The 27,691-nt window shown below is 35.8% G+C and overlaps 1 protein-coding gene across 4 annotated transcripts in view; it reads left to right on the top strand.

Annotated features, from left to right (window-relative positions):
- The window catches only part of LOC125227825 (LIM domain only protein 7), a 152,376-nt gene that overhangs the window by 60,520 nt on the left and 64,165 nt on the right, over positions 1-27,691 (top strand). For 3 of the 4 annotated variants that reach the window (XM_048132216.1, XM_048132208.1, XM_048132192.1), the window contains exon 3: positions 17,916-18,108. In XM_048132216.1, the coding sequence (XP_047988173.1) occupies positions 18,004-18,108 (105 nt within the window). In that variant the 5' untranslated portion in view covers positions 17,916-18,003. Of the gene's footprint in view, positions 1-17,241; positions 17,351-17,915; positions 18,109-27,691 lie in introns of those variants that run through there. The other variant, XM_048132200.1, reaches the window with a different exon arrangement.

Genomic DNA, 27,691 nt, shown 5'->3' with positions numbered 1-27,691 from the left:
GTATGGAATTACAGGCAGAGAAAGCATGTAATTCCATACGTGCGCTGAACCCTTCAATTTCCTGATACTTGCGCGTGCCCAACAATGGTGATCGTAAATCTCGATTTTATTCGACGTTTCTCAACGCTTTGCATATGTGTGGGGCGACGATTATTTTGATTGTGTATCTATGTTTGGGTAATAACGAAGTAACATACGGTTTCTCATTAATTATTGAATCTGCACATACCTGAGCCAGCTTAATGCAAGTAGATCATGCTTTCAAAACGTTTTTCTGTCGACTCTGAGACTCCTCTGTGTCCAGTCGTAGCACCACATGAGACTATATCGACAAAGAAAGTGCTTCAAAAGTTCAGATAATTATGAACATCTACTATCTAGGGGGTGTTCATAATTATCGGAATACAATATCTTCTAAGGTTTTACCTTTGCAGGCAGGTTAGGACATAATTATAGCTATAATCACATACCTACTTACATAGTTTAAAAGGTTAGGTAGGCTAGATTTTGGTATAAATAAACTCGTGTGTGTTTTAGTCCTGTTATTTTCTACCGGCATGTAAAACTATTTCGACAGTCCCATCAAATTTTTTTCAACTGTATCGGAGAGTGTTGTTCCTTATGATACCTGATGACTATCTCAAGTGCCTGCAGATGCTACCCATAAGGTTAGAATCGAACCTTTAAGTGCGGCCTAAAGCGCCACTTAGAACAATCCAAACCAATGACTCCAGAATGATATCTGAATAACGGTGTGGCCACAGGACAAAACACTAAACAAAATGTGAGATAACCGAAAACGTCATTATAATGACAATGACAGTGTACAGTCAGCATCAAAAGTAGCAGATCAAACAACGCTTCAAAAGAGTCTACAATTCTATAACCGCTGAATAAACACAGATGGGTATCAAAAAATATATATGGAGTATATTAAAAAAATGTGACTGTCCGCGAATTTTATTCACACTTAGAGAATTATGTTATTTAGGATGTCAGATACTTTCTGGTGCGTTGTTTCATCCGCTACTATCGATGCTGTAACGTTAGAATTCGACTGTCAGTCAATCCATAGTAAACAGTCGTGAGTATATGGTTTTATAATAGACATTGTTATGCCCATGTAACACTCCCTTACAGCTTATAGCAGGCTGTTATCAAACTATTCGTGCTACAAATTGGCGTTGCACAAGTGCAATACATTCACCGGCTCGCGGCGTTGCTTGATAACCCCTGGCTTTAGTGCGGTCCGCTTAAATTGAATTCTTACTACCTTTACATATCGTAAAAGTACATACTACCTATTTGTAGATTCTGTAAGTAAAATAAAAATTTTGAAAAAAACCCCGACATAGTGGACCGATTTTCATGAAACGTGGCTAAGAACACTCCCGACTAACTCGGCTTTTAAACAAAAAAACTAAATCTAAATCGGTTCATCCGTTCGGGAGCTACGATGCCACAGACAGACACACACACACAGACAGACAGACAGACAGACAGACAGACAGACAAACAGACAGACAGACACATCAAACTTATAACACCCCGTCGTTTTTGTCGTCGGGGGTTAAAAAAATGACCTATCATATTTCAACACCTAAACAGGAACGTTAACCTGTTGAGAATCGAACCTGAAAACGTTAGATTTCGCTACTGCGCGTACAATTTAGTAAAAAAATCATTTCAAAGTTGGATACAGTGCATAGCGAATTTATATTAATGAATTTATTCCGCAGCTCTTACAAAAAGAGAAAAAAACCTTATGAAACATATTATATTCTAGCCTAGATAGGAAAAAAAAATCTTTCATCTCAAAATGCTGTTCCTCATTCCATATTTCCATAACTTATATTATCTCTGTTCTTACAATATTTTGAAATAGCCGTGCAATAAAATTTAATTGAACACAGAACACAGAGCTTGTAATACAATTAAGAACGTACCATAAACGTGGTTAAATTATAATTGAAAACAACTGCAAACATTTGTCGGCCGCCGGGAGCTGACACAGAACACGCTCTGAAATGTCGCAGGTCAGCCATCTTGCGTAAAACTGTTTCGACAACGCCGGGAATGCGCTGTGTAAAAACTTAAGCCCGCGCCACACAGGGGATGCTTCGCATAGCTTCGTGATTGCTATCTTAATACGACAATGCAAAGAACCCGCTAGGTTATGTGGGTTTTTAAGTATTGGACAAGATGGGCTGGCGGTTGAAAGTGGTAATTGAATATTAGTTGATGAAAGTCATCAACATTATCTTGCCCTTATCTGTCACTTCGGGTCGGCGAAGCATATCTTCCTCTTCCATACATCTCTATCACCCGGCATCTCATCATTAACTTGCTTTCATTTCATATCATATCTCACATCATATAATATATTAATTGATGAATGTATAACATACGGTTTTGTATTATAGGCATTTAATACAAAACCGTATGTTATACGGTTTTGTATTAAATGCCTATAATACAAAACCGATATTATATTTCTTTAAAATATGATATTTCTTTAAAACTGCTACGACGCTTCTCTAGGACGAAAGGCGTATGTTCAATACGATTATAAGTGACAATAGACCAAACAAACAAGCATTGCGTTATAGTTATTTTGATGTTAGGTTCTACAAAAATTCTCGCTTATTAAACAAGTTTTAAGTACTTAGTTTGGTAGTTTCCCTTTCACTTAGTTGTTTTTATTCTGAAATCATTTGATTCTAACTGACAAACTCGGAAAACAATTGGATCAGATCAGACCAGGATCAGGAACGTCGTATATATGTTACCCATAAAAAGTATACTCATTCTCATCCATGATACTACTGACAACAGCTTCAGATACGTAAGCGGCCGATGTTACTGCAAAAAGCATAATCAAGGTCATCCTCAAAGTAGCTTATAAGTATCACCACCAGTACCGCCCCCGGCGGTATGGCCCTAGCTTTACGTAAGTTATCGATAACGTTGCCGCAAAAACTTGGCAAGCGCTAAGTGAATGAATTTATAATGCAGAAAACAGGATGGACGGGTCTGTGTGGGTTACAGTAATGTAAGTGTCTAGTGGTTTTAGGAAATATGGCGTTTACAAAAGATATGGCACATTGAAAAATATGGTTGAATACATGTGTTAATTCAAAATATAACTGTCGCTTAGCAAAACTGTAACATAGAACATTAGGAATAAATAAATAAATTAATAAATATTGGGGATACCTTACACAATACACAGATCAACCTAGCCCCAAACTAAGCAAAGCTTGTACTATGGGTGGTAATTGGCTTATATCAAGACAAACTTCTCTATATTTAAAATACACACGGTATCTGTCTATAAGTACACGATTATTTCCACGTTGTGCTAAGTTATTGGTAAAAATGGTGTGTTACTGGTAGGCTATTCCAGGTATCATGTATGGTCCAGGATTACTTATTATTATCCAGAATTCGTTTTGGCATCGACCACAAGAGCAGCACTTCGCTTTGCTTGGTCTTCTAGGACTACACAGATCTACATTTTTTAGTGAGATACGTATAGCTCTGGTGTTGTCAGAGCTACCACATTACAGGCGATGCGTGTATTACTTATGTCCAAAGACATATATAACTCCGTATAGATAGATAAAGTCTAAGAAAAAAACGTAGCTCAGTACCATACAGAATAAGGTACGGTGGCCTAGATGGCATTACACCTTTGGGGTACGCTCAGCTAGATGGCGCTAATATTAATATATAATGACATTTTAAAACATATCAAGCTAAGAATATGGGCCAAATTGTCAAAACTGAGGTTCAAAAGTTTTAAGTCTGTGTCAAGAGATGGCAGTCTATGTATGCACTGTGATTACACATTTTACTTCGACAGTAACTCTCTATAATACTTGATCCTCTTTGCTTATGTCGGAAGGATTCCAAAGGCAAAAATCAAAGATAGCGGCTTAAATGTATGGGATATCGGTCCTACATCCGATATCGGATCGGATAATGTGAAAACGCACTTATTCTTATCCCTTATTTACTATATTTGTTTAAGATTACCGGTATGCCGTACTAAAGCAGAGATTCATAGAGATACCTGCGCGATAAAGTGGATAAAGCTAGTATTTTCACTATATCCGTCTATTTAGGAAGGTGGTTTTACTTACATAATTCTTTATATATATTCAGCCTCGAACACTGAAATTGTGTATTTAGCTTATTGCATGAGTTTATATCCCAACCCGGACAGACAGAACAATAAAGAAAAAGCTCACTAAGCCTGCAACACACTTAAGTCTTTGTCATCCCTGTGGGACTTATGATACTTGTGAGTGAGTGTCCAAAGTAACGGTAATCGCCTAGTTTAGCTTCGCTGTGGACGACCAGCTTGTTAGGCCTCGAGTGGACATTAACCCAGCGATTAACAGCTGAGATTCAGTTAATACTATCAGCAGTAACGTGTTGAATCGTTATGGAAATTATATCACCCTACATTACTATGCTAGCTGGTGTAGAGTAAGCTCTGTAGCAGTTATCTTAAATACTTTCTTAGATAATTGTTAGAATAAATGGGGCTTACTTGCGAATTTATAGTATTAAAATAATGTACCTACATTATGGCCTTAGATATGTATATGTTTCTACCTAGTATTTATTATGATTTAGGATAAATAGGTATTTTACTCGTAATGTACAAAAATCGTACGAAAAAATAGCCCGACTGTTGTTATGCTTATAGAATAACTCTGTAGAGTGAATGTTAATTTTTGCCACAGGTCGATGCCCTTCGTTTGACCATAGAGTACAAGTTAACAGAGCGAGACCATAAATCATCAAGGCCTGTGATGTTTTTGACGCTTCGATGAATTTTGTCTGTTTTGCAATCGAAAATTATAACTTCAGTATAACTGTACAAGTCATACAATATTGATAATTGAAAATCTGTAGAAAAAAGTCCAAACATACAAATATTATCTTGAAGATGATAAACTGAATACAAAAGCCAAGGAAAAATCGTGCATTATTAAGTCACAGTAGAATGAGAGAGTCAATGAAGATGAGAACAGCATATATGTATAAACATAAAAGTTTCCATTTGTTATGTCGACGTTGATAAACATTAAAAAAATAGTATCTATCGAATAACGTACTGTTTTGTATAACAACACCACGAAACAAACCCGATGAACGGCGATATAGGATAGGACCCAGACCGGTTATATGTCCTCTAAAGTTAAAGAATTCGCGATGCGATGTGTATCAATCAGATCTTAACTATATGCCCCAACCTTGATATTTCGTTTTGAAACTACTTTGAACAAAAAATACCGTTGCACAATATTTTTTACTATTCTAAGAAACATCATTTTATTTTTTATTGTTATTAGGTATTGTTTTAGGTTTATATAAAATTTGTTAGGTTATTTAGTTTTAGTGTTTTTTTTGTATGTCTTTCCCATCACGGAACAATGGTATTCCGGACCTTTGGGAGGCGTGCGCGGGGCCGATGCCAACACGTAGAGGCCCTTTCGACACTTTAATGAAATGTAAGGGGTACACCGAGCGGATGTTACCCTTGCCCGTATCATGGGACACACGCAGAGGCAACACCCGCCAGGGTGTAAGGACTATTTGAGAGTTAATGGAATCTAAAATGAACTGGTCTATTTTGATGAAAGTGATGGATTAAATACTGGGCTATGGATAAAAAACCGGACGCCTGCCTAATAAAACGGTTCCAGTTTTATTTCCGGCAGACGGTGACTCGTCCCCACAAGATGGGCCCCCACAAAAAGCGACATCCAAGATGGCTCAAGGGCAACACCGGTGTGAGAACTCAAGGGTGTCGAGAGGTGTACACCGCTTTCTGCCCAGTGGCTGTTAAGCCACTGCACCAACTCGCGTCTTATGCAAATTTTCACTTCCACCCCTGGGGCATATAGCCCTAACGACTCCACTCTGGACGGCCAGCCAAGGCAAGCCAGGTAGAGAGTACTGTCCCACCCACCCGCCTTACGGGTAACAGAACTCCCCAGGAGCACTCGGGTACGTGGGGTCGCTGTTCCCCAACAGCTCGCCACAAGCTGCCCTGCGTTGACTGATTGCACTGGTAAAACCAATGGGCGATGGGGTCGTCACATCCCTACGCCTAATTAGTTTTAGTTTAATTATTATGATTAGTCTTAGTTTATATTTTATAAATAAAGTTAATTTTTTTGACTGCATAGATCTTTTCTATATTTTTAAACAGTTTTCATAAGTCCCAGTTATTTATGACGCAATTAACCTTTTTTGGAATTTATAAAGTGTCAAATTCCTAGGAAATATAATATGAAATTATACTTAATAACTTTATTTATTATTTACTTACATTTATTTCGAGTACCAGGAGTGAAAACATTGTTTAGCAATTTATTGTTTATAAAAACATACACTTGCACACTTGCTTCACAAAAATGTGAATTTGACCTTCAGTGTCATAAAGCAATTAGGTACCCGATGGTAAACAGCTTTATTACTTCTTGATCCAATTAAAATGATATACTTACTTATAACATTATTTCAGTTTATACTGAACTGGAGATAACCTTTACTGATACTAACTGGAATCCACATTAATTAATATTTAGTAATTGTAAACAAATACATTAAGTGTGAACTGGAAGGTAATTATATATTATTTAGATAATTATGTAATATATATGTATAGCACTTTTATCATAATTTGTCACTGATGTAGTTAAATTTACTATCATGATATAAAACATAATCCGATGGTTTACTGTGGCATTAAGTATGGGCTCAGTTTCCAAGATAATAATATACATGTATGTATGTATGATCCAAAAATATAAATTGCGTTCTTGTAACCACAAAATATTAATGCTTTAGCATGTTTAAAATGGCGTATGGGATTAGTCGTTAAACAAGAAACAAAATGTCTATGTACCTTCTTCACACCAAAAGCTGCTTTAATGTTTGGCGATGGTTTAACATTTTCTTTACGAACACCCGTTAAGGCGCAAGTGCCTGCCGTTACCGGTACCATTTTATGAGACTGTCCATAAATATGGAGTAATATGCTCACTTGTCTATAAATACCATGTTTACAAGTATGGAGAGAGCTTCGGCTAGAGAAGACCATAAGTAAGCAACATACGAGCTACGACGTTCGAAACATATATAGTAAAGCATGATCATAATATATGTAGTCCACTTATGGATTTTAATACCCTATTATACCTTTATTGTTATATTGCCTTAACAAAAAAATCTGCCACAAGTAGCGTCGTAACGTAATGTAACATAACTGCTCAAGTAGATGAAAAATACACAACCGGTGAAAATACGAGTATTTCCTATTAGTTAGATTGACCGACATTTCGATGCGTACCTATCTCAAATTGTTGACATTACCAATACTCTTACAGTAGCTACCAATTACCTAAATCAACCATATCAAATTTTGTAAGATTAATCTTTTATATCCCAGATACTTCACAAACACAATTGTAGTAGTTGCATACTTTTTGTCTGAATTGAAAGCTTCTAACTCATTGGGAGTAGGCCTATTGTTGAATACTAAAATGTTCTTAAAAAGCAAAGTCGGCTGGTGTAATTTAAAACGACTGACAGCGTGTAATCATAATGCATTGTAATGTACGAATTCAGTAGGACAAAAAGCTGACCGGTCCGTTACAACGCGGCTACCGTAATAAAGTAAACAAAATAACTGTGCTACTTGCATCTTATTGCTTTCAATTTTTTGATTATCTCATTTTGTAAAGTCAAATCCTTAGATTTTTTGCACCTTTCACAAAGGTCAAGAAACCAAAGGGCAACTTAATATGTTTTATTATTGCAAATTATTTTTTTAATATCCGGCCGTAACAGCAATTGCATGGCATGATTTATTGAATTAATTATGCATCTGCTTGAAACAACATGTATAGGTTAAAATGCCGTAATAGGCATCATTCAAGCAAATCATTTGGGCAATTAATCCATTTAATGACGGTTACTGATAGCCATTGATCTCAATTAATTCATCATCTGCCAGAGTTGCGCAATGTTGCTGTCATAATGAAATATTCAAGAAAATATTTTAAACAATCGTTTGTATGCGTTGTCCGTTTTGCCATGGCGCAAGACAGTGGCAAAACGCCCGGAGCCCGGGTTGCCTCACAACTCACAACCCTTTCGATCACTATCTCACTCGTGTATTTTGTCATATCTGTTTAGATTACCAATGTGTAATTTGACATGGTGTTTAATTCGTACTGATTTATATTAAGCTGTGCTGGTAAATTAACGGACCGATAAAACGCATTGTGGTTATGGCACACCGCATTTCTATATTTAAATACACTTATCTGATTGTTTGTCATATAAACGTGACACTCCCAAATTACGATTTTTAATAGATAAGAGCAACTTTTTCCAGGTTAAGGTTGACTTTTCGTCCTCAATATTATAATAATAGATTAACGATCACAGTATTGCTGAAGATTTTACGATCAATATAAATATAATGTATGAAAAAAACAAACTTGACACTTTTAAATGATTGACCACATTCTTGGTATTGTTATAGGTAACAAACAATCGTGTTTTTGTTTTTATGTTGTCATCATCTTGTTCTGTTCTGTTTAATTGCTGGTTTCAACACCATCGTATATGGCATGTTCAACGTACTTTAAAGCGGTCTCTAGTTGTTTCACTTCGTTAAGACCATTGTCTACGGCTATTTATTGGGCTGTACGTATTGTATTATGTCGCAAGTTTGATTTTCAATTGATACTTCCTAGTTTGGCAAACGGGGGCATTAAATAAACCAAAGTAGCCGAGCTGCATATTAAGACTTACTCTGTATTAATGTATATAAGTATGTACAACACAATAACACTAGTTGTCATATCGGTATGGTTTTGGAAAGGGTGAAAGAACAATTGTCATTACATTTTGAATATTAACCTACTGATTCTTATTTACTCAAAACATTTTCTTTAAAGATTTGATGAGGTACTAAGAAATCCTTATTTAGCGTACCCCAACATTCCCAGCTAACATTTAATTCATGCGATTGTCTGTTTGGTCGAAAGCATATCGTTGTTTACATCCATATTTGGCAGGTATTCTACTTCACATGTTCTTTACTACTTTATGTTGGGACAGAAGTATTCATATTTATGGTTTTTAACTAAATAAGTAACATTCAAAGCGTGTTATATCCATTTTGTCTTTTTTTAACTGTCGTAATATCAGTTTATTATTTTGCAAAGTATTTCATGTAACAGTTCAAATTAATGTCCCATTCATATCTTATCAGCACATGACAGTGTCAAAATTCTTGTTGTTAGTGTCTTTATCTTTATTGCATTCGGTATTAATATTAATTTTATTGCGATAATAAAGTGTGTCGATTTATATTGGTTCCACTATTTTTTGTTTCTAGAAGCCAAGTTCAAGTAACAGAACTGGCGAGCAGCACCGTGTGTTATATTACACGAACCATTTGGAGCCACTTTTGACCCCCTCATAACTCAAAAACTATTTTACAGAAACGTGTCAATTTTGGCTCATATATTGAGACATGTGAGATAGACATGTGCGCCAAATTTCACAAACAGATGTCAAACATTTATTTAGATAGTAACGTCCAAAAATCGTCCTTTTTATCATATATATACCTATAGACATAAATTCTAACCCAGTTCCAGATGACATAGAAAGTTCAAATTTGGCATGCAAACAGGTAATTAGGTAAAAACACGGGAAAAAATCAGAAAATGGTAAATTTTTATATTTTTCTTAACCCTTATATTCCCGCGTTAAAATAGTGCTTACAACTAAGAGTATAGTCGACTTTCGTATTTATTACGTTATTAATTGGGATTTACAATTAATTATCATTTCAAAATTTAGCGCATATAATTTATCTACAAAAAGTAATGATATCCCATCAAAAACATAAATGTGAAATGAGAGCCAAGTTCAACAATATGCAACCTATATGCCTTGGTTGACTTCAACGAAAAAAAGAAGTGAAATCTAAATGGGTGCCAAGTTCAATGGTCCGTCCTGAAATTTATTTATAACAACATAAAATATAATTTCTTCTTATTACTTAGGATAATATATTGTAGCCTGAGGTTTGACTTGGCTAGTTTTCATATACAAATTATATTTTAGCCCTCGCAAGTTCTAAACTTGTTACTTCTTATTTTATTATTCCAAAATGAAGCTTGCTGGTAGAAACTAGCCATCGAACATAATTCGTATATGAGAACTCGCCAAGTCCGACCTCTGGCTACAATATATTATCCTAAGTAATAAGAAGAAAAGATATTTTATGTTGTTATAAATAAATTTCAGGACGGACCATTGAACTTGGAACCCATTTAGATTTCACTTCTTTTTTCGCTGAAGTCAACAACCAAGGCATATAGGTTGCATATTGTTGAACTTGGCTCTCATTTCACATTTATGTTTTTGATGAGATACGTTATTTCATATTTATATTTCGGCAACTAATTAATTTAAAAATGTATTTAATTAGTTCTACGAGTTGATTATTCTTCATCTTCGTTTTTACGTTAGTGAACTACATACATAAATTACCTTATACCAGGATTGCGTAGGGAAGAGTACGTAAACGAGAAAGGAAACAATCAAGTATTAAATAAACTTAAAACATTATTTCATTGAACACTGTGTGTAACCCGTACGTAACCGTAAACAGTAGACAGTTTAAAAATATGAAGTCACAACGTAAGACAATAAAATTTAAATTCTCTTTATTATGGCAACCTCGAACATACAGCACGACTAAGAAAAGATAGCGATCGTGAAAAATTTCTCCGCAGGCGGGGCCCTCCGTCCCGGAACTTTCTACGAAAAATTATTCAACAAATAAAAGTAAAAGTTAATAATTGCATACGACCCAAACTGGATAGTCGTGTTACAGACGATAGAGGGCGTGTCGAAGGGCCCGAATTGGAAACTATTGAAGGTATAGACAACTTTCAATAGGAACTTGTACAACTATAATTTATGCGCATGCGGTAATGCGCGTGAGAGTATTTTAAACAAGGCTTTAGATCTTTATTGTAACGTAGAATATTTGTACTTAACAGTACAATACATAATGAGCGAAAACAGCTCGTACAAAAAATGTTCGTTAAAAAAATAAATGGGTATAACTCCGTATAAGGTAGGTAGTATGGTTTTTAATTATTAAAAATCTCATAACTATAAAGTGAAAATTATAACACAAATATTTGCTTGTAATATGGGCTTTAAAAAAAATTAAAATTAATGCTAATATAAGTTCCCGTAGGGTTATATTATACATATTGGTAAAAGTATAATTATTATACCTATGCAATGCAATTATGCAGTCTCATTGACGTACCTATGCATTAGAACAGGTAGGTAATGTAAGTTGGTTATTTAGTTGTTTAACAAAACAGAATCTCCTCTCAGCACACGACACGAACGAAATTCTTTTGGCGCCAAAGAATTCTCGCCATAAGAAGGGCCCCAAAAATCGATCCATCAAAACACGATGTGGCCTGACAAAAACAGAACCGGCTCTCTGGAGCAACAGCCGGCATGCGGCCTACACCCAAGGTCGTCGGTGTACCGCTTTACAATATTCTTATTCTTTTTTGTACCACCTTTCTTCTTTACTGCATCCAAAACGTCTTTAGCAACCAGCATTCATCCCATCATATTTAACTTTATCGTAATCCTGTTTGGGTTTTATTTTCAATACATGTATCATGGAATTCCAAAGGTCGGGGCATGTGTTATGCTCTTTTTTGTCATAGCTTTTTTTCTTCATGATGGTCCGAAATGATGAGTTCAATCTCGACTCGCAATTTTTGCTTTCGCATTTTCAGTAAGTATATCTTGATCATCGAGTACAATTTCAAATCACTACACTATTTGTTTTCTCAATTGCGGCTTTGATTTTATTTATTGTAAATTTATGAGATAATACCATCTGTGCCAAATTACCTTTGTTAGTTGTTGTATGGAGACAATTATTTATGATGTTACTTAGTTATATTATAATAACTCTGCAGCGGGTCAGAAGTGTCAGCACGACCATGGCCTCAATTTTTCAAAACTCTCAAATTCAAAGAAAATTTGGAGTCTTCTTGGTACATATTTTATTATTTTAATATTCGTTTACATCATGATTACCCTTTCGTTATACAATATCCTGGCCAGCCAGCTGTCGCAAGGCTCTGGTTTCGCCATTGGTGTTGAATACCAGATACCAAATACCGGCAGAGACGACATGTGGTACCGTTTTAGGCATTTACCTTACCACGCCTAGTCGGAGGGAATGTTTGCAGATAATGTAGTTGGAGGTGTAGCGCATTAACCAGTAGTGTTGAAGTCTTAATATAAATGTAATCTTTAAAACGTGTATTTAACCACCAAGTAGAAAAGCATAAGTTTTTTTTTATCAAAATGTTATCTTTAAAATGTAAATTTAGTAAGTACCTTATTATGCAAATGTGTAATGGCTGTAATGCGTGAATGTTCCCAATCATACAAAGAAGACCACATTCATATCGCCCAACAAATGAAATCTTTGATAGAATGTTTGTAGACCATGGGCCAATGTTTGTACCTACATTTGTGCGTTCCTGCAAACATCATAATTACGTGGAAGTTTCGCAAGGTATTCGGAATGTAGGATACTTCTTTATTTGGCGTGGCTTGAAGCCGGGTGCTAGTTGCTATGGCATCCTCGTCTCAACTCAGACCATGAATCTAATCATTTTTATCCTTTTATTTTTCAAATTATTACGCTAATGGAAAACGAGATCGAGTCGGTTTCTTATCTAATGGTCTGATCAAGGATCGTAGTAGCGATGGGAAGTCGATGAATTAGGGGCAAAATTTTGTTGGATATTAGTTATTAATCATCGTCGGTTCGGTTCATAACAACATAAATAAAATAGTAATGTAAGTAATATATTAATTAGACTAAGTAAATTACCAAGCTCCGTGCACTAACAAATAATCTAAAGATTTTGCGATTTCGCCTAAATTATCGCAAAAATTTCCTTATAAGTACTATCTACTTACTCTGTATTATCTAGCAAATTATTGAATTAGGTAAGTGACTCTAACTCACCTAGAATAGTCACTCATGTTTTATTTAAAAGATAAAAACTTGTGTGACTATATTTTACAACACATACATAGATTCGCAGATAACCATATTCAACTCTAACATAGAGACGTGGGAAAATTAAAAATCACATAAAATGTTAGTTTGCGATAATTTTATTCGTCAACATAAACCAGATGCCACAGTTTACGAGTTCATATAGAAATCCGCAATAAATGAGACCACGAACAGAGACAGAACATATTATCTTAGAAAGATCAAAAACGCAAAGAACAATAACAAGAAATTAGTACGCGTGTTTCTCGTCATTTTTGTACATGGATCTATAGTACAAGTCTATGTCTACCAAATAGGTATAGGTATTACAAATATAGTTAGAGATAATATAAATACCCTTAGAAAAAATGTTCATGCTCTACTTACTTTAATTTTAAAGATTTTTCCACCAACGTAGCTGAAAGAGATATTCACGATACAAATGCGAAAAGTCGGAATTAACGAGTGACGATAAATTAAAACACTACCGAAGGCAGTAAAGGAACGTCGTGGACTAATATTACATCAAATGAAAGTGTTTAGAAATACGGATATACCTACTTAGAAATAAAATATTAATACTAAAGTAGATATATTTAGTTACCAGTTATTACTTTATAAAGACTGTAATGTTTTTATAGCTGATTTAATGTTGAATTTCGCTAACTTTTCCCGTAATTACATGTACTTACCTGTTGAATTCTAAAATATATTTATCATGATTATTTCCGTCTAACTGGTATATAATTAATCAATTATGTATATTTGTTGCATGCTGGACTCGGTCCTTCGAGTAGAGGGAAATTGACTTTATTTCCCGCAGTATAATAAGTATAACACCAGCACGCAATCGTTCAGGTATAATGGCCTTTTTTTCTCAAGAAAAAAATGCGCCGAAGCTCTAATTACGTAACTGCCTGGCGTTGACGCGTGGTATACTAAATATGACAGGATATGTAATAAACCTATCCGATGTTATGGCATAAGTACTATCTATATAAAAACAGTATGTATCGCTTTTTCTAATTCAAGTATATATAATATATTATAGAGGTACCTATGAAATATTTTAAACGTAATAACTATTTAACATTATTACTATGTACAATGGGTATGGTTACTAAGGAGATTCACTTTCGAAATTGTCTAAATCAACAGGTGTACGATGCTTACATTCATACTTCTGAACTTTATTTGCTTACTCATAATTCTCAGGTAACTTTATTCAATATTAGTGCAAATAAACATTCCTAGAAATTCCATTGAAAGTGACTACCTCCTAAAGTTACGCAAACCTTTACTTAGCTAATTAAACATATGGAAGCGCGGGAAACTCCGTGGCAAACACTTTCTTTGCCTACGTTTAGAAAAGGACCTTTTATCATGTACAGTCACTTATGTCAGATTCAAAAATAATTGGCTCCCTTTTACATGTAAATTGTAAACTTATTTGACTGGGGTTCAAACAACAGTGCGTAATGTTTGACATAGGTATTTTTTAATTAGTATTAGCACAACACTGCCATTGCCATGTATTCAGGCAGGCAAGCATGGTCACGCGATAAATGATATCGCGTTTATCGCATAATTTGTAGAACCCATTTTATCCGCTTATGCGCTTACCGTTATCCCAGTCACTTAGGGTGAAGCTTGTCTTCCTCTTCCATACATTTCTATCACCCGTCATGTGTAGAATCCATTTCAAATCTAGATAGGTAATATTCATAGGTAAAAAAGCTACTTTCTTCATTAAATTATGACAAAAATGAAAGATTTCTATTATTCCTTTTAAAGCGTAGCTTCTTCCACTAGTTACTATTGATGCTGACTGTACCGTAGCTATTTGCCCACAGAGATGTGACATCATTATTACTGCATGTATTCGTTATGTCTAAACATTCCTGTTTATATGAATGCATTGTAGCATACAATACAACAAAGATATACATAATCGGATCTAGACAATTACATATCTGAAGTCACTGTATGTTTACATCAAGCTAAATAAACAAATAAATATGTTTGTTTAGTTGCATAGTTGTATACAGGACTACAAATATGTAGTTTCATCTGCGCTTTTTACCAGTGAGATAGGCAACTCGAATCTCAACTCGTCAAGCAACTAAGCAGTTATTGTGATCGCGAGCAACGGTTTCAAGGAACCCATTCTAAGCAGACTAAAACTTTTATACCTTGTTCATTAAATCTGGAGTGCTGCGGAACCCTGTTTCGAGGTGCTATAGCCCAGTTTAGAATGACCACGTACGAGGTACGTTTAAAGAGTAGATTATAGAAAAAACCCGTCAACTGCCGCCATCTTGGAGCGTGCGCGTACCGTTACACGCTTTTTGCGTGTGCTGTCTCGCTTGTGCTTTAGAATACGCATTACAAGGGTTAGAATGGACAAGGTCAAAGGTGTCTATAGGATCTGAAACCGATGTATTTTATAATTTTAAACGTACCTACCTATAGGTACAATCAGATGCAGCGAGAGGGTCACCTCTCTCTGAAGGTTACCCAGTAAGTTTTTCAGACAGACGTGATAGCATGGCCAATACCCAGGCCAGATTCAATTTTATTGCCCTGTTTAGGTTAGGTTACTTTTTGTTCAGAATCATCAGTATCATCATGCTCGGTCTACATTGAAAAACTTACACAGAAACATTTCCACAATTCAGTAAAAATTAGGCCTCAATACTTAACTATGTACTTATAAAAAGATAGAAGGTAGTACAAATACTACAAAATAAAATTCTGGTATAAACTAAAAAAAACTTCGTCCACGCCCTGATTCCAATTCACAAGCGCCAAAATTACCACGAAAATATATAAGTATATACGCATTGGTAGTGAGTGTAGTGACCCTGCCTGCTAAGCCGCAGCTCAGTCCCGGGTTCGAATCCCGGTAAGGGCATTTATTTGTGTGATGAGCACAGATATTTGTTCCTGAGTCATGGATGTTTTCTATGTTATATAAATATATATTTATCTATATAAGTATGTATATCGTCGACTAGCCCCCATAACAGTACAAGCTTTGCTTAGTTTGGGGCCAGGTTGATCTGTGTAAGGTGTCCCCCAATATTTATTTATTAATTTTTGGTATCGTTTTCTGCCTGACACGTTAGGTACACGTGGCCAGTAACCTTTAGGCTTTTCTGTGCTGTCAATTACATACATTCTCGAATAAGGGCATCGTTTTCTCCTCAACCCTTTGTCTAGCAATGACCCAGAAAACTCCGTTTCAATTCAAACTCTAAACGCCTATGATATGGTTGCGAGTGCACGCCATTTCATAGGTATCTCTAGTGTCGTAAGTGTAGAAAGTGTCCCAATTGTAGGGTGGATGTGGTTTGGGTTTTTATTGGGACAGTCTCCGTTTTGTGTGGTTTTACTCTTAAGTGTCAGGTATTTTTTTGTTCATAACATACACGCACGCTTCTAATTTATTGTAGCGAAAAAAGTATGATCCAAATAAAGGTACCTACAACTTGATTTATATTTTCTTGTCACTAATAATGTTTTAATATAGGCCTTGCTACTTTTTGTATTAGTTAAATATTGAACATACTAACATTATAGGCAAGCAGTATATATTGGCAAGAGAATATCTCATTTTCATATATTATACTGACTGGTTTAACAATAATTAGTGAGTGCATTAACATTTTATTATAGTGTTTAAATCGCGGTTTTCTGTAATATTATTTAATTTACTGAATAGTAAGACGAAAAGGATCTGAGCATATTTTTTTATTATTTTGTCATTCATTTACTACTGTATTTTTTAATTGGATACAGCTATGTTAGTTTTTAGTAAAATATTAGTAGGTAGCAGTATCTCTGTATAAAAACACATTACAAATATGTAACATAATTACAATGAGAGGTGGAGTAAATTATTAGACTCCATTGAAAACCATTCTGAAACTTTGTTAATATGTAGTTGTATACAGTATACACGCTCATAGAAATTTATATACGAAATGACGCTTAGTTGCCAAAATACAATAAAATGCAAAACAAATTATACATAACGCGATCGATTAAGAACAATTGTTATCTCGCGTTCAGTATCCAGCGCGCCGCGCCGCCGAACGGTCGCGTCTCACAATACCGGCTATATCGTCGTGACATACCCGAACTATTGTGAACTGTGCAGTGACAAAGTGAAATATTCCGGTAATAGCACCTTTCTTCCTTAAAGAGATTATATAATCGCAAAGAATCTGTTAGTGGATTCATCAAGCATGATTACAAAGTGCTTGACTTGACGAGATGGCTCTAAGTTCCACGTAATTTTGGGGATTGTATGTTTTGATAGTTTCTCGTGTTTATACTGGATTTAATAGTGTACTTGAAAGCTGGTTTTAAAACTATATTTTCCACTGGATAAGTTTCAAGGTTTCTTTCCCTTTTAAAAACAAGAATACCGACCTTGTTTTTATACGCTCGCGATTTTTACCTGAGCATTCACAAATCGTTTGGGTACATTAAGTTTATTGTATCGTCAAAAAAGGAAATAAATATTTACCTTGATTATTTGATATTGTTTTGAGCGCATTTACGGCACTCATTGGTATTTTTATATTGAAAAGTAGCATGCTATAAGAGATTTTTTTCTTGCACTTATGTTCACCATACCAACTATACCTATTTGTTTTTATAGTGCATAAGTACCTATTAACTTTTTTGACATATTATTTTAATGAAGGTACCAATATTAATAAAAATATTTTTGTTTCAGGTACAGAACCAGTAGTGATTGATATGTGCTAGTGCTGTGACGTGTTGAAGTTTTAGTTTATGATGTGAACAGTTATCAGTGAGTGACTATGCCGTCAGACAGTGGCTCCACCTGGTCGCCGCCGGCCTCCAACAGCGAGAGGAGATTGAGTAACTCTTCAGATGGCAGCGCCGGCAGTGGATATTCTAAGGCTGTAAGTATTTTATTTGGTACTTTCAAAGTTCAGTAGTACAATAGTTATTTGTTTTACAAGGGAGCAAAGGTGTCAAAAAGTGGAATCTTGAGCGTTGCGAGGGTTTCAAGGCACGTAGGTTAAACAAACTTTGCCACCGAGTGAAACACAACATTTTTCACCACACCAATATGAACAAAATACTGAATATGAAACATCAAACTAAATCAAATCCAGCAATCTATTCAATATGATTCAAAATAATTATTTACTTATAAGTAAATTCTACCAGCCAGCTCAAGCCATCACGTTAAAATTTGTATGAAATTACTTTGCACTCTTGTGGATAAAATACAAGTTTGCTATCCGTTTTTGAATAGCAAAATTGATCTTTACCAGTTGGTGTGGTGAAAAGATTGTAAAACGAATGTACTATTTTATAAGCTGTGCTGCACATATTATGTTTAATGTGGGAATGGGAAGTTAAAGCAAGTATTATTTCATCTGTCTCGGTGAAGTGGGTAACGGTCCCTTATAGAGCTATCATGGAATCGACGCTTGGACACGGTGTACAATTTAGAGGTATTGTCTTTTGATGTAAAACTTCATTATAACTAAATACAATCGTCATATCCAACAGGATTATAATATAATAAACGTATTACAAAAGAATATATAAATAAAGGCATTAAAAAAGGCAATGCGATAACAGGTGCTGTTCAATCCCGGTTCCCGAACTACTAATCTTGTTCGATAGCCCTCACTTTTCAATTTTAATTACATGGAGCAGTTTACACGGGTGCAGGCAGGTAGATATTTCGGCTACCTGCTACTCCTGCTTTATGTTAGAGGATTCGAGATTTTACCTAGGTTTTCCTGTTTCTATTATTTTTGGCTAGATTCCTCTTCGTGCAGGTGAAATTATTATTATTATATTAATAGTTCTTTGACATATTAAATATATAAATTTAAATAAGCAAGCACCTGACAGACCACTGAGACTACAGAGACTACAGAGTTGAATCTAGTATTGTCTAAACTTTAGACTCTAAAGTAAATAAGTACATTTATGAGATCTGTATTAATCAAAATGGTATCCATTATTTTAAAACAATATTTAACAAAAAAAATACAATGGAAATCAAATATTCTTCCGCTTCCTTGTTTGAATTTTTTTGGGCTGAGTGAGACTGGTAAAGATAAATTATAGAATCAAGCGGAGTGTAATAAATAAATGGAAAAATAGTTTTCTTAATGCAAATAAATGCTTGGTACAATGTTGTATGATTTTCATTTTCAAAAATAAACTAACCCGTAACTTTTTGTTGAATAGCTACCTAATACTTAGTCACTGTTAACTAATTTCATAAGTATCAGTATAAGCCATCTTTTGCAGGATAACATGGTTTGGTATGTGTGTCGAAAACGTAACTTATATCGATAGTCGAACCTAATAGAGGACGCTGTCAATTAATCTCTATTAGAACTAGCAACGGAAGAGACGAATCATAGGAACTTGGATCTTAAGATGATGCGAATAAATCGTTTGAAGGGCTTACGACTTTGTAGAATATCCTAGATTTTAGATTCTCACGGCAGTGAGTCATTGAAAGCAGTATGCGTTATGAATATTGATAAGTGGATACAGAGTACTGTGTCATTTGCTGTATCTACTGCGTTATACATAATATACATGTCTACTTATAAAACGAGGGTGAAGAAAGTATCATTTTTAGGGTTCCGTACCAAAAAGGTACAACAGGAACCCTTATGGTGCGACTCTGTCCGTCTGTCTGTCCGTCTGTCACATTCCTAAATATCTCGAGAACTACTGATGCTATCAACTTGAAATTTGGAATAGTTGTGAACATTGTGAACAAATAGAAGGTATAATTTTTTTAGATTTAATAATTTTAATTGTAGAAAATGGCCAAAATGAAAGGGGGGCAAACTGTAAATTTCAAGTTACAAGGTCAAGTGGGGTATCGTTAGAAAGAGCTCAAATTGAACGTTAATAAACTATTTTTTATAATTTTTTTGTTGTGAAAAAAAAAAGAATTTTGAAGGAAAATGTAAAAAAAAATACCGTTCCCCCCCCTTATCTCCGAAGTTTACCAACGAAAAATTATGAAAATATTAGGAAACATTGGTTTTATGCTAAATATTACAGGAAAAATATAATCGTGTTCGTATCTTGAAACCTTTTTTTTTAATTCACAAAAAACTTTTCAGATTTTTACTTTTAATTTACTCACCTTTGCGGATGTATATAGTACTTCAAATTAATACGAGATGTTACATAAATCATCTTCTTTCCAATAAAGTAAAAATTAAACTTAAATCGGTTAACATTATAAAGAATAATCCCTGAAAAACCCACATACTATGGTCGCGCAAATTAGTTAGCGAATTCACCAAGAGATGGCGCTATACACAATAATGCTCATTAGTACCTATACTTTTGTCTTCTAGTCAAGTCGTTAGAGTTATGTGAAAACATGAGATTATTTTAACTGGGGAGTTTGAAAGTTTGTACGGAACCCTCGGTGGGCGAGTCCGACTCGCACTTGACCGGTTTTTATTTATTACATGCTATAAAATATCAGTCCTATTTTTACACAAATGCAGGTCACCCTACATTTCACAAATGAACATCACAAATCCGTTATCCCATCACTTGCGTCACGATTCCAAGCAACGACTCAATAAAGCCCAAAACGGTTTTACAATAAAATGTCAATTTTCACTTATATCCAATTCGCACTAAAAGTTTATTTTTTGTAGCTTTATAGCTTCAAAACACTTCATCATTTTCCACGTAGGTATAACTACTACTTTTTCATTTTTGAAATCTTCCTGTAAGCTGATTGGAAATAGAAAAACCCTAAAATCAAAACAAGCTTGACATTATACGATTTCATAAATTATAAATTAATTTCAGGTCCATTTCAATAGATATGAACACAACATCAACGCCAGATTTATCCAATGTGGAACCTAACTAAATAGTTTCATTATTTAGCTCAAAACGCACTTATGTCCAACCCTGCCGTGTTCACTGTAATCACTGTTCACACAAAAATCAAATCGGGCAGGATTTCGTTTGGTGAATGCAACTGCAATAGTGTAGTTTTGCTGTCCGTATTTTTACCGTGACCGTATTGAATGCGCCCGGGCAATAACAATTCTGTATGACGGCGCACCCAAACTCTAATCCTCAAAACACCATGGTCTAAGGCGTCCCGCACACGACTCGACTAAAGCTAGTTGTATTAATTGGACTAGTGATGTTTTTAATTTAAGCAAATTGTCTGTCTGAACTATGCATGTCATGTCTGAACCTGACTGATATTATGTTTAACTTTTGAACTTGAACTTTACTAAGTTACTAACGTGACTAGCAAATTATCGTCTTATTTAGCGTATATTATTTTTATGGCTGCTTTTGTAATGATGAAAGACGGAGGAGTGTCAGGTCATCAGGTGTCTTAAACATGTACAAGAAATTTTTACCTGTCTGTAATTTACAAACAACTGTCCACATCTAGGTCCATAGGGATACAATATAAGTAATTCTCAAAAGCTGTACATAGTTTTGTCTCCAATTTTAGTTTAAAGGCAACTTGGAATACTTTATCTCAATATACCTAGCACCGAATTTATCCTTCGTTTAAACCAGGTCATAAGTAATTAAATCTAAATGGAATATAAATCTGTGCGACTAACGCGAGTCGGCCGTACGCGGCGGCCCTAACCGACGCACCTGCCGAGCCCCTCTGACATTTTCGTCCGGCCTTCGACGGCATGCGATTGGATTTTATCTCCCGTCCCACCTTTTATGCTCTTGCACAGAAAGGTTATACGGATTTCGTTTTAAATATTCATTGTTCACTCCATTTTAAACTGTAATTTTATTAACCCCCGACGCAAAAACGACGGGGTGTTATAAGTTTGACGTGTCTGTCTGTCGTGTCTGTCTGTCTGTTTGTCTGTCTGTGTGTGTGTCTGTCTGTGGCATCGTAGCTCCCGAACGGATGAACCGATTTAGATTTAGTTTTTTTTTGTCTGAAAGCTGAGTTAGTCGGGAGTGTTCTTCTTAGCCATGTTTAATGAAAATCGGTTTACTATATCGCAGTCGGGGTTTTTTTCAAAATTTTAATATTTTTGTGTACACTATATGTATGTATACCATTGTCGAGTTTTGTGCATTGTTTTCCACGTTACATGCTGACACATTTTTCAAACAACCGAATATGAGAACTTAATACTTAATCGTCATTTCTGATCACAAAACATTCCTTTCGCCAAAGCTGCAAATATTTGCACAGTTCTCACAAAGACTTAAGTTTCCTCTATAGCAAAAAAATAACCAAAAGTGACAGTAATTCCAACAACAATGAAGCATCGCAAGTGCCGAATCGCCGTTTCGTGAGCGCCGATCAAAATGCAATGAGCAGTTTAAACGCGATTTTCTTTTTGTCTGACGGAAGGAAAGCGTCACGCAATGGCCGTAATGTGACGAAATACGTGGTTTTGTTCGTGAGGAGAATTCGGTGTTTCTTGCGTGATGTGACAAGGATCTGATACGTGGTCGAAAATGTAAGTACCCAAATGTCTCTCTATATAAAACCAATAACAGTCCTCACCATTGGCACACCTCGGACACTGGCGATCAAATATATGAAAGAGGCGCGTTCCTAGCACACAGTCTAAGCTCGTGTAGGTGAACGCGTACTATGCTTGTATGAGTGACATATGACAGGCCGACGGTTCGCTTTTTTGACAGGCGGTAACTGTGAGGTGACCGAGAGGGGGTGGGCGGCACTTTCAGCGGGGGGCGGGAGTGGCCATACTGTACGGTAGTACTCTTTATTATACTGTGCCATTGGTATATGTATGTACTTATGTAGCCAATAGAATAGAACCTTTTCTTATAGAAGGCGGACGAGGCCCCGAATGATTCTTTCTTAATTCAACACGTTTATTATCCAGCCATTTAGGCCCTGAATATAACCATCAAATAATTTAACAGATACGACAGGAAGACCTTGCCGCTATGTGCGATTAAGTACGAGTGCGCTATCTGCAGTGATTAAATCGGCCCTTATGAAGATGAAGGCCCCATGCCCACTGAGCAATAAGAACCCATCTCAAATGGAAAGCTACATATTTGCCGTGGTCACTTGAATCACTAACATTGACAATGACATACGACCAAATCTATCCGTACCATCGGGTTCATTCCCACTCTCTAAAATGATATCGATACCAGAAACCAATCAGGAAGTGTCATTGTCGCACTTGACCTTAAAACCAGAACCGGTTCACAACAATGGCTTGATTCAAATTATAAGTAGGCTTTCGATTTTAAATTGGCGTGACGCAGATAGGGCTGACTGACAGTTTTTATTGATATGTGGCATGAGTGAAAGATATTTGTGTTATTAACAGTGCGGTGATAAATATATGGATGTCTAAGCACTGCTAGTAAGCAGCCAATTGATACATAATATACATGGTGGAACACAAGGAACATGAAAGGTATTAACCAAGCATTTTTGAGGTCAACAAAGGGAAAAGGTCAGGCGACCTGTCTGCTCGTTTGCCTCCTATCCCATAAAAAAAAAAAAAAAAACATGTTACAGGATTCGTCAAAAAATTCACTTCCTTAATGCAATTTTATTTGTCACTTTTAGACTTAGCGCCATATCATATCCTCTACACTTTAAATGAAAGATCGACTATTTCACAAAGATTTCATTCCGTAGACGTATTATTTGGTATGCACGGTATAATTCCACTTGAAGAGGACCTAACCGTGTTTTGTCACGTATCAGCAACTGATATCAGGACGCTACATATGTTATGTAGACTAGATTATCTGTGCGTTTGCACAGTTATCGATGTGACGTGCCAGCTTGTTGAAGATAAAGCATGAGTCAAACGTTCTAGCATATTCTTGCCTCATATTTTACGTAGCACGAGATTCTTATTCAATTTCCTAGGTAGAGTTAGTAGAGAGTAAATTAGATAGGTATTGCTGACCTAAAAAATGTAACCATCGGAGAGGTTTTTGAGGCTTACCTTAGTAATAGAAAACCTGGAAAATGCCGCTATAATTCAACGATCCATTAAATCATTAGGTATTACTAATAGAATCATTTCATAATCTTGTGAAATACAGACTAATATAAAATATAGTTGTATTTGTATAAATCTAGAGAAAAATCTCTTCAATTCTCGATTTTCATTCTTTAAACATATTTACTTAGTCTGAGCCGGTTAAATCCACCGAGTTAAGTAAATATACAAGCAGAGGTGAATGACACACGGTTTTGGGCATGCCCAGACTGGTTTAGGTATGTGTGTGAATCATAATGCCTGATTAAAAGGAGACTGAGTCCTTTTATGCATAAGAGTTTGTTGTTCTACTTTCGCGCTAACCGTTCCGCTGACCTGCGGAAATTTTCACTGTGTGGCAAATTTGCAAGTAAATATTTTGGTACAAGCATTGTACATTCGTGTATGTCTGTATGAAAATATCTATAGGTATTTACATTATTTACCGAAGACCTAAAAATAATAAAGATATTTATATAGTGTCCTAAGTTTGTGAGATATCTTGAAGTAGATAGGTACATTTATTGAATCTAAAAAGTAGTTAACAAAGTATCGCGCCTATATGTCAAAGCCGTCAGCCGCTTTTGAAACGACTGCGTGAGTAGGCTGCTATTGACAGGAATAGGAAGGAAGCCTAAATTCGTCCCACTTTGCTGACCCGAAGCCTTACGCCTTACGCCCAACTAGGACGCGGTTAGGGTTGGCATTGGCACTACCGCGTACCGTAGCGAACGAACTGTTTTGCTTTCTTACTTCCTCTGATTCTGTCGTGCAGCACTAGGAAACGGAAGCAAGTGCTTCAATAAATACTGCCAATAATAGGGTGGGATGTCAATATCAGTTAGAATGTTGGACAAGTAAGGAATCTGTCCTTTACATGTAAATTTTGGCTGAAAATGTAGTGCAGCTGAATATTAATCAGTAGATGAATTAGAATTATGAACTATATATAGAGGTATATTATAATCTTATGCTGGCCTTTACAGGACCCCCTATCATGTCGCCTAACGGCCTGTTTGGTTTTGCAATTTTTGCTTTTGTTTCATGTTTTGCATACACGTATAACCATTATGAACAGGTGTTTAATCAAACAGCATAACTAAAAATAAAAACATGTCTAGTTGGCATCCCTAGACCGACTAGCCCAGTTTCCGTTGTTTGGTTTGCGCATGCGCGATGACGTCCTACATGAGGATATTCAGAGCACTCAGGAGTTAGTAAACATGCCGTAGGCCTCGCACTCAATGCGAATCATCACTTCTTTTGCGACATTTGCAGGCGGCTTGTGTTCACGCATCGATCGGGCAATGAATAGTGATTAGAGTTATTTCTATGAATCAGTTGTATTATCTCTATGTAGGGCAAAGGTTTGTCTTGAATTATTGGTATTGATTTCGGAATTTCTTACTTTAACTTTAAAAAGAAGGAGGTTTGGAAGATAAGAATGAGAAATAAATAAAAGACTTACATTTAATATTTTGTTTTTCACGTCTCATTTGTTTCATATATGTACTTATAATGAGTACGCTTGCAAATAAATACGATTATATCTCGTAATCCATCTTTGGATTACTATATCTAGGTACTTTGCAATTTCTTGACACGCGTAGTGACAACTACCCCCAGCACTTTTAATCACGCTATACCCATGCAGGTAAGTGCGTTTTCACATTATCCGATCCGATATCGGATGTAGGACCGATATCCCATCCTTTTCAGCCGCCATTTTTGATTGTTGCCTTTGAAGTCCTTCCGATATCCGATATAGGATCGAATAATGTGAAAACGCACTATGGAGAGTATCAATGACGATGACGCGACGCGATGTTTTAGCTCCATTTTGCAAGTCTACACAAAGTATCCCGTTGTCAGCACTCAGCACTAAGTTCTCGCAACCCACGTTCATTGCAACACTTGGCCATCTCTTTGTGTGTTTAATTAGCTTACTTTGCCTGCTGCGGCCGCTGCCTCAATTGCGGCGCCCGAAAAGGCAACTCCAATTACTTCAGCCAAGTTACTTTAAATTGTAACAACCAAAAAGTTACTCTGTGTCAAGGTACTAAGAGCTTTGCAATACCGTGAGTAATGTTGGTTTCTTACCAATTTGCGGCTTGCATCATGGAGAGTAAGCCTTATTTCTATGGGATAGGAATTTAAGATGTTAGACATGTTTGTACTGCAAGATGGTTGCTTGAATGGCCTTTTAGCACATCACTTTTTGAATTAAGTGTTGCATTGTGCGTGGAAACCAATATGTCATGTACATGTGTGTATGCAAAAATAGATACGTATTATACTATATACAGGGTGTAAACCTAATACGGGCGAACCTCTTAACTGTGGTGAGTATAGGACATAAAAAATGGAATTAGATAACTTTTACTTAAAATTGAAATAATTTTTTTATCCATACAAATTTATTCGGCCCGCAACGTAATGCAAACACACTCGCGTTAAACGCTCGTTGACAGTTGTCATTGATTGTCATCGCAACCACGTTTACAGTACATTGCTGCTGGGAAATTTTTCAAAAATTAATTATGGGCTGAAAATTAAGAGTAACTCAAAAACACCTCTTAATCAATGATAACAATATTGAATTATATACCTGGGTGGCTAGCCGAATGGCACAATCGCTCACGAAACGCTCACGAAACGAAGCGCTAGTAGATATCTATCTCTATCGCGCTTGCGTATTGGCGCGACAGAGCCAGCGGCGTATCGCTTTCGTTTGGCGTCGGAGAAATGCCATTCGGCTACGGGGCCTGGTTTCATTTATCGCCCTTATTACGTTTACGCACTGTATACGATAATTAATCTTACTGTATCAGTGACAGATAAGTAACAATTAAAAAAAAACTCTTAACATGTTAATGGTTAGGTGTATTATACTGTGTTCATCAAATATTAGTTCGGAATTGAAACTTACTAAATGACTAACTTTTTGTCATCAGATTCAGGTACTTATACAATCAGTGTAGGTACATTTTATAAGGTACTAGGAAATAGTGATAATACATACGAGACTACGAGTACAGACGAGGTTTTTCTTTATGCATTAAAATTTGTGACGTAAGAAAATCTCAGGTCAGGAAATTCAGCTGAAACTACATTTTCCATACTTTAGGGCCGAGGTACTTTCAAGTTAAATTATGTTAAAAAAAGCCTGCTTTATTGATTAAATAATAAGATGTAAAAATATGTCACCTGTGCAACAATAGGTAATTAATAAATAACTAACAAGCTTTAAACAAACATCATTATAGTAACCCCGAGTGATTATGATAATTGCATACTTATAGTCGTGAATGCAATTAAATAACAATAAAAACTGCCAAGCACGGGCTGCTCTTACAAACAATGGGTTACGTATTTATACTAACATCTAAAACCTTTACATTTATGAGATATGGGTCAAACGATTAAAAACATAAGTTTTCCGTAAAACTTAGGCACTAAGTACGATCACACTGCGACCCTTACG

This window comes from Leguminivora glycinivorella, chromosome 1 (genome assembly GCF_023078275.1).
Source record: "Leguminivora glycinivorella isolate SPB_JAAS2020 chromosome 1, LegGlyc_1.1, whole genome shotgun sequence".
NCBI classification, from domain to species: domain Eukaryota; kingdom Metazoa; phylum Arthropoda; class Insecta; order Lepidoptera; family Tortricidae; genus Leguminivora; species Leguminivora glycinivorella.
The sequence above is the reverse complement of the archived record's forward strand: the minus strand, read 5'-3'. Positions and strand labels throughout refer to the sequence as shown.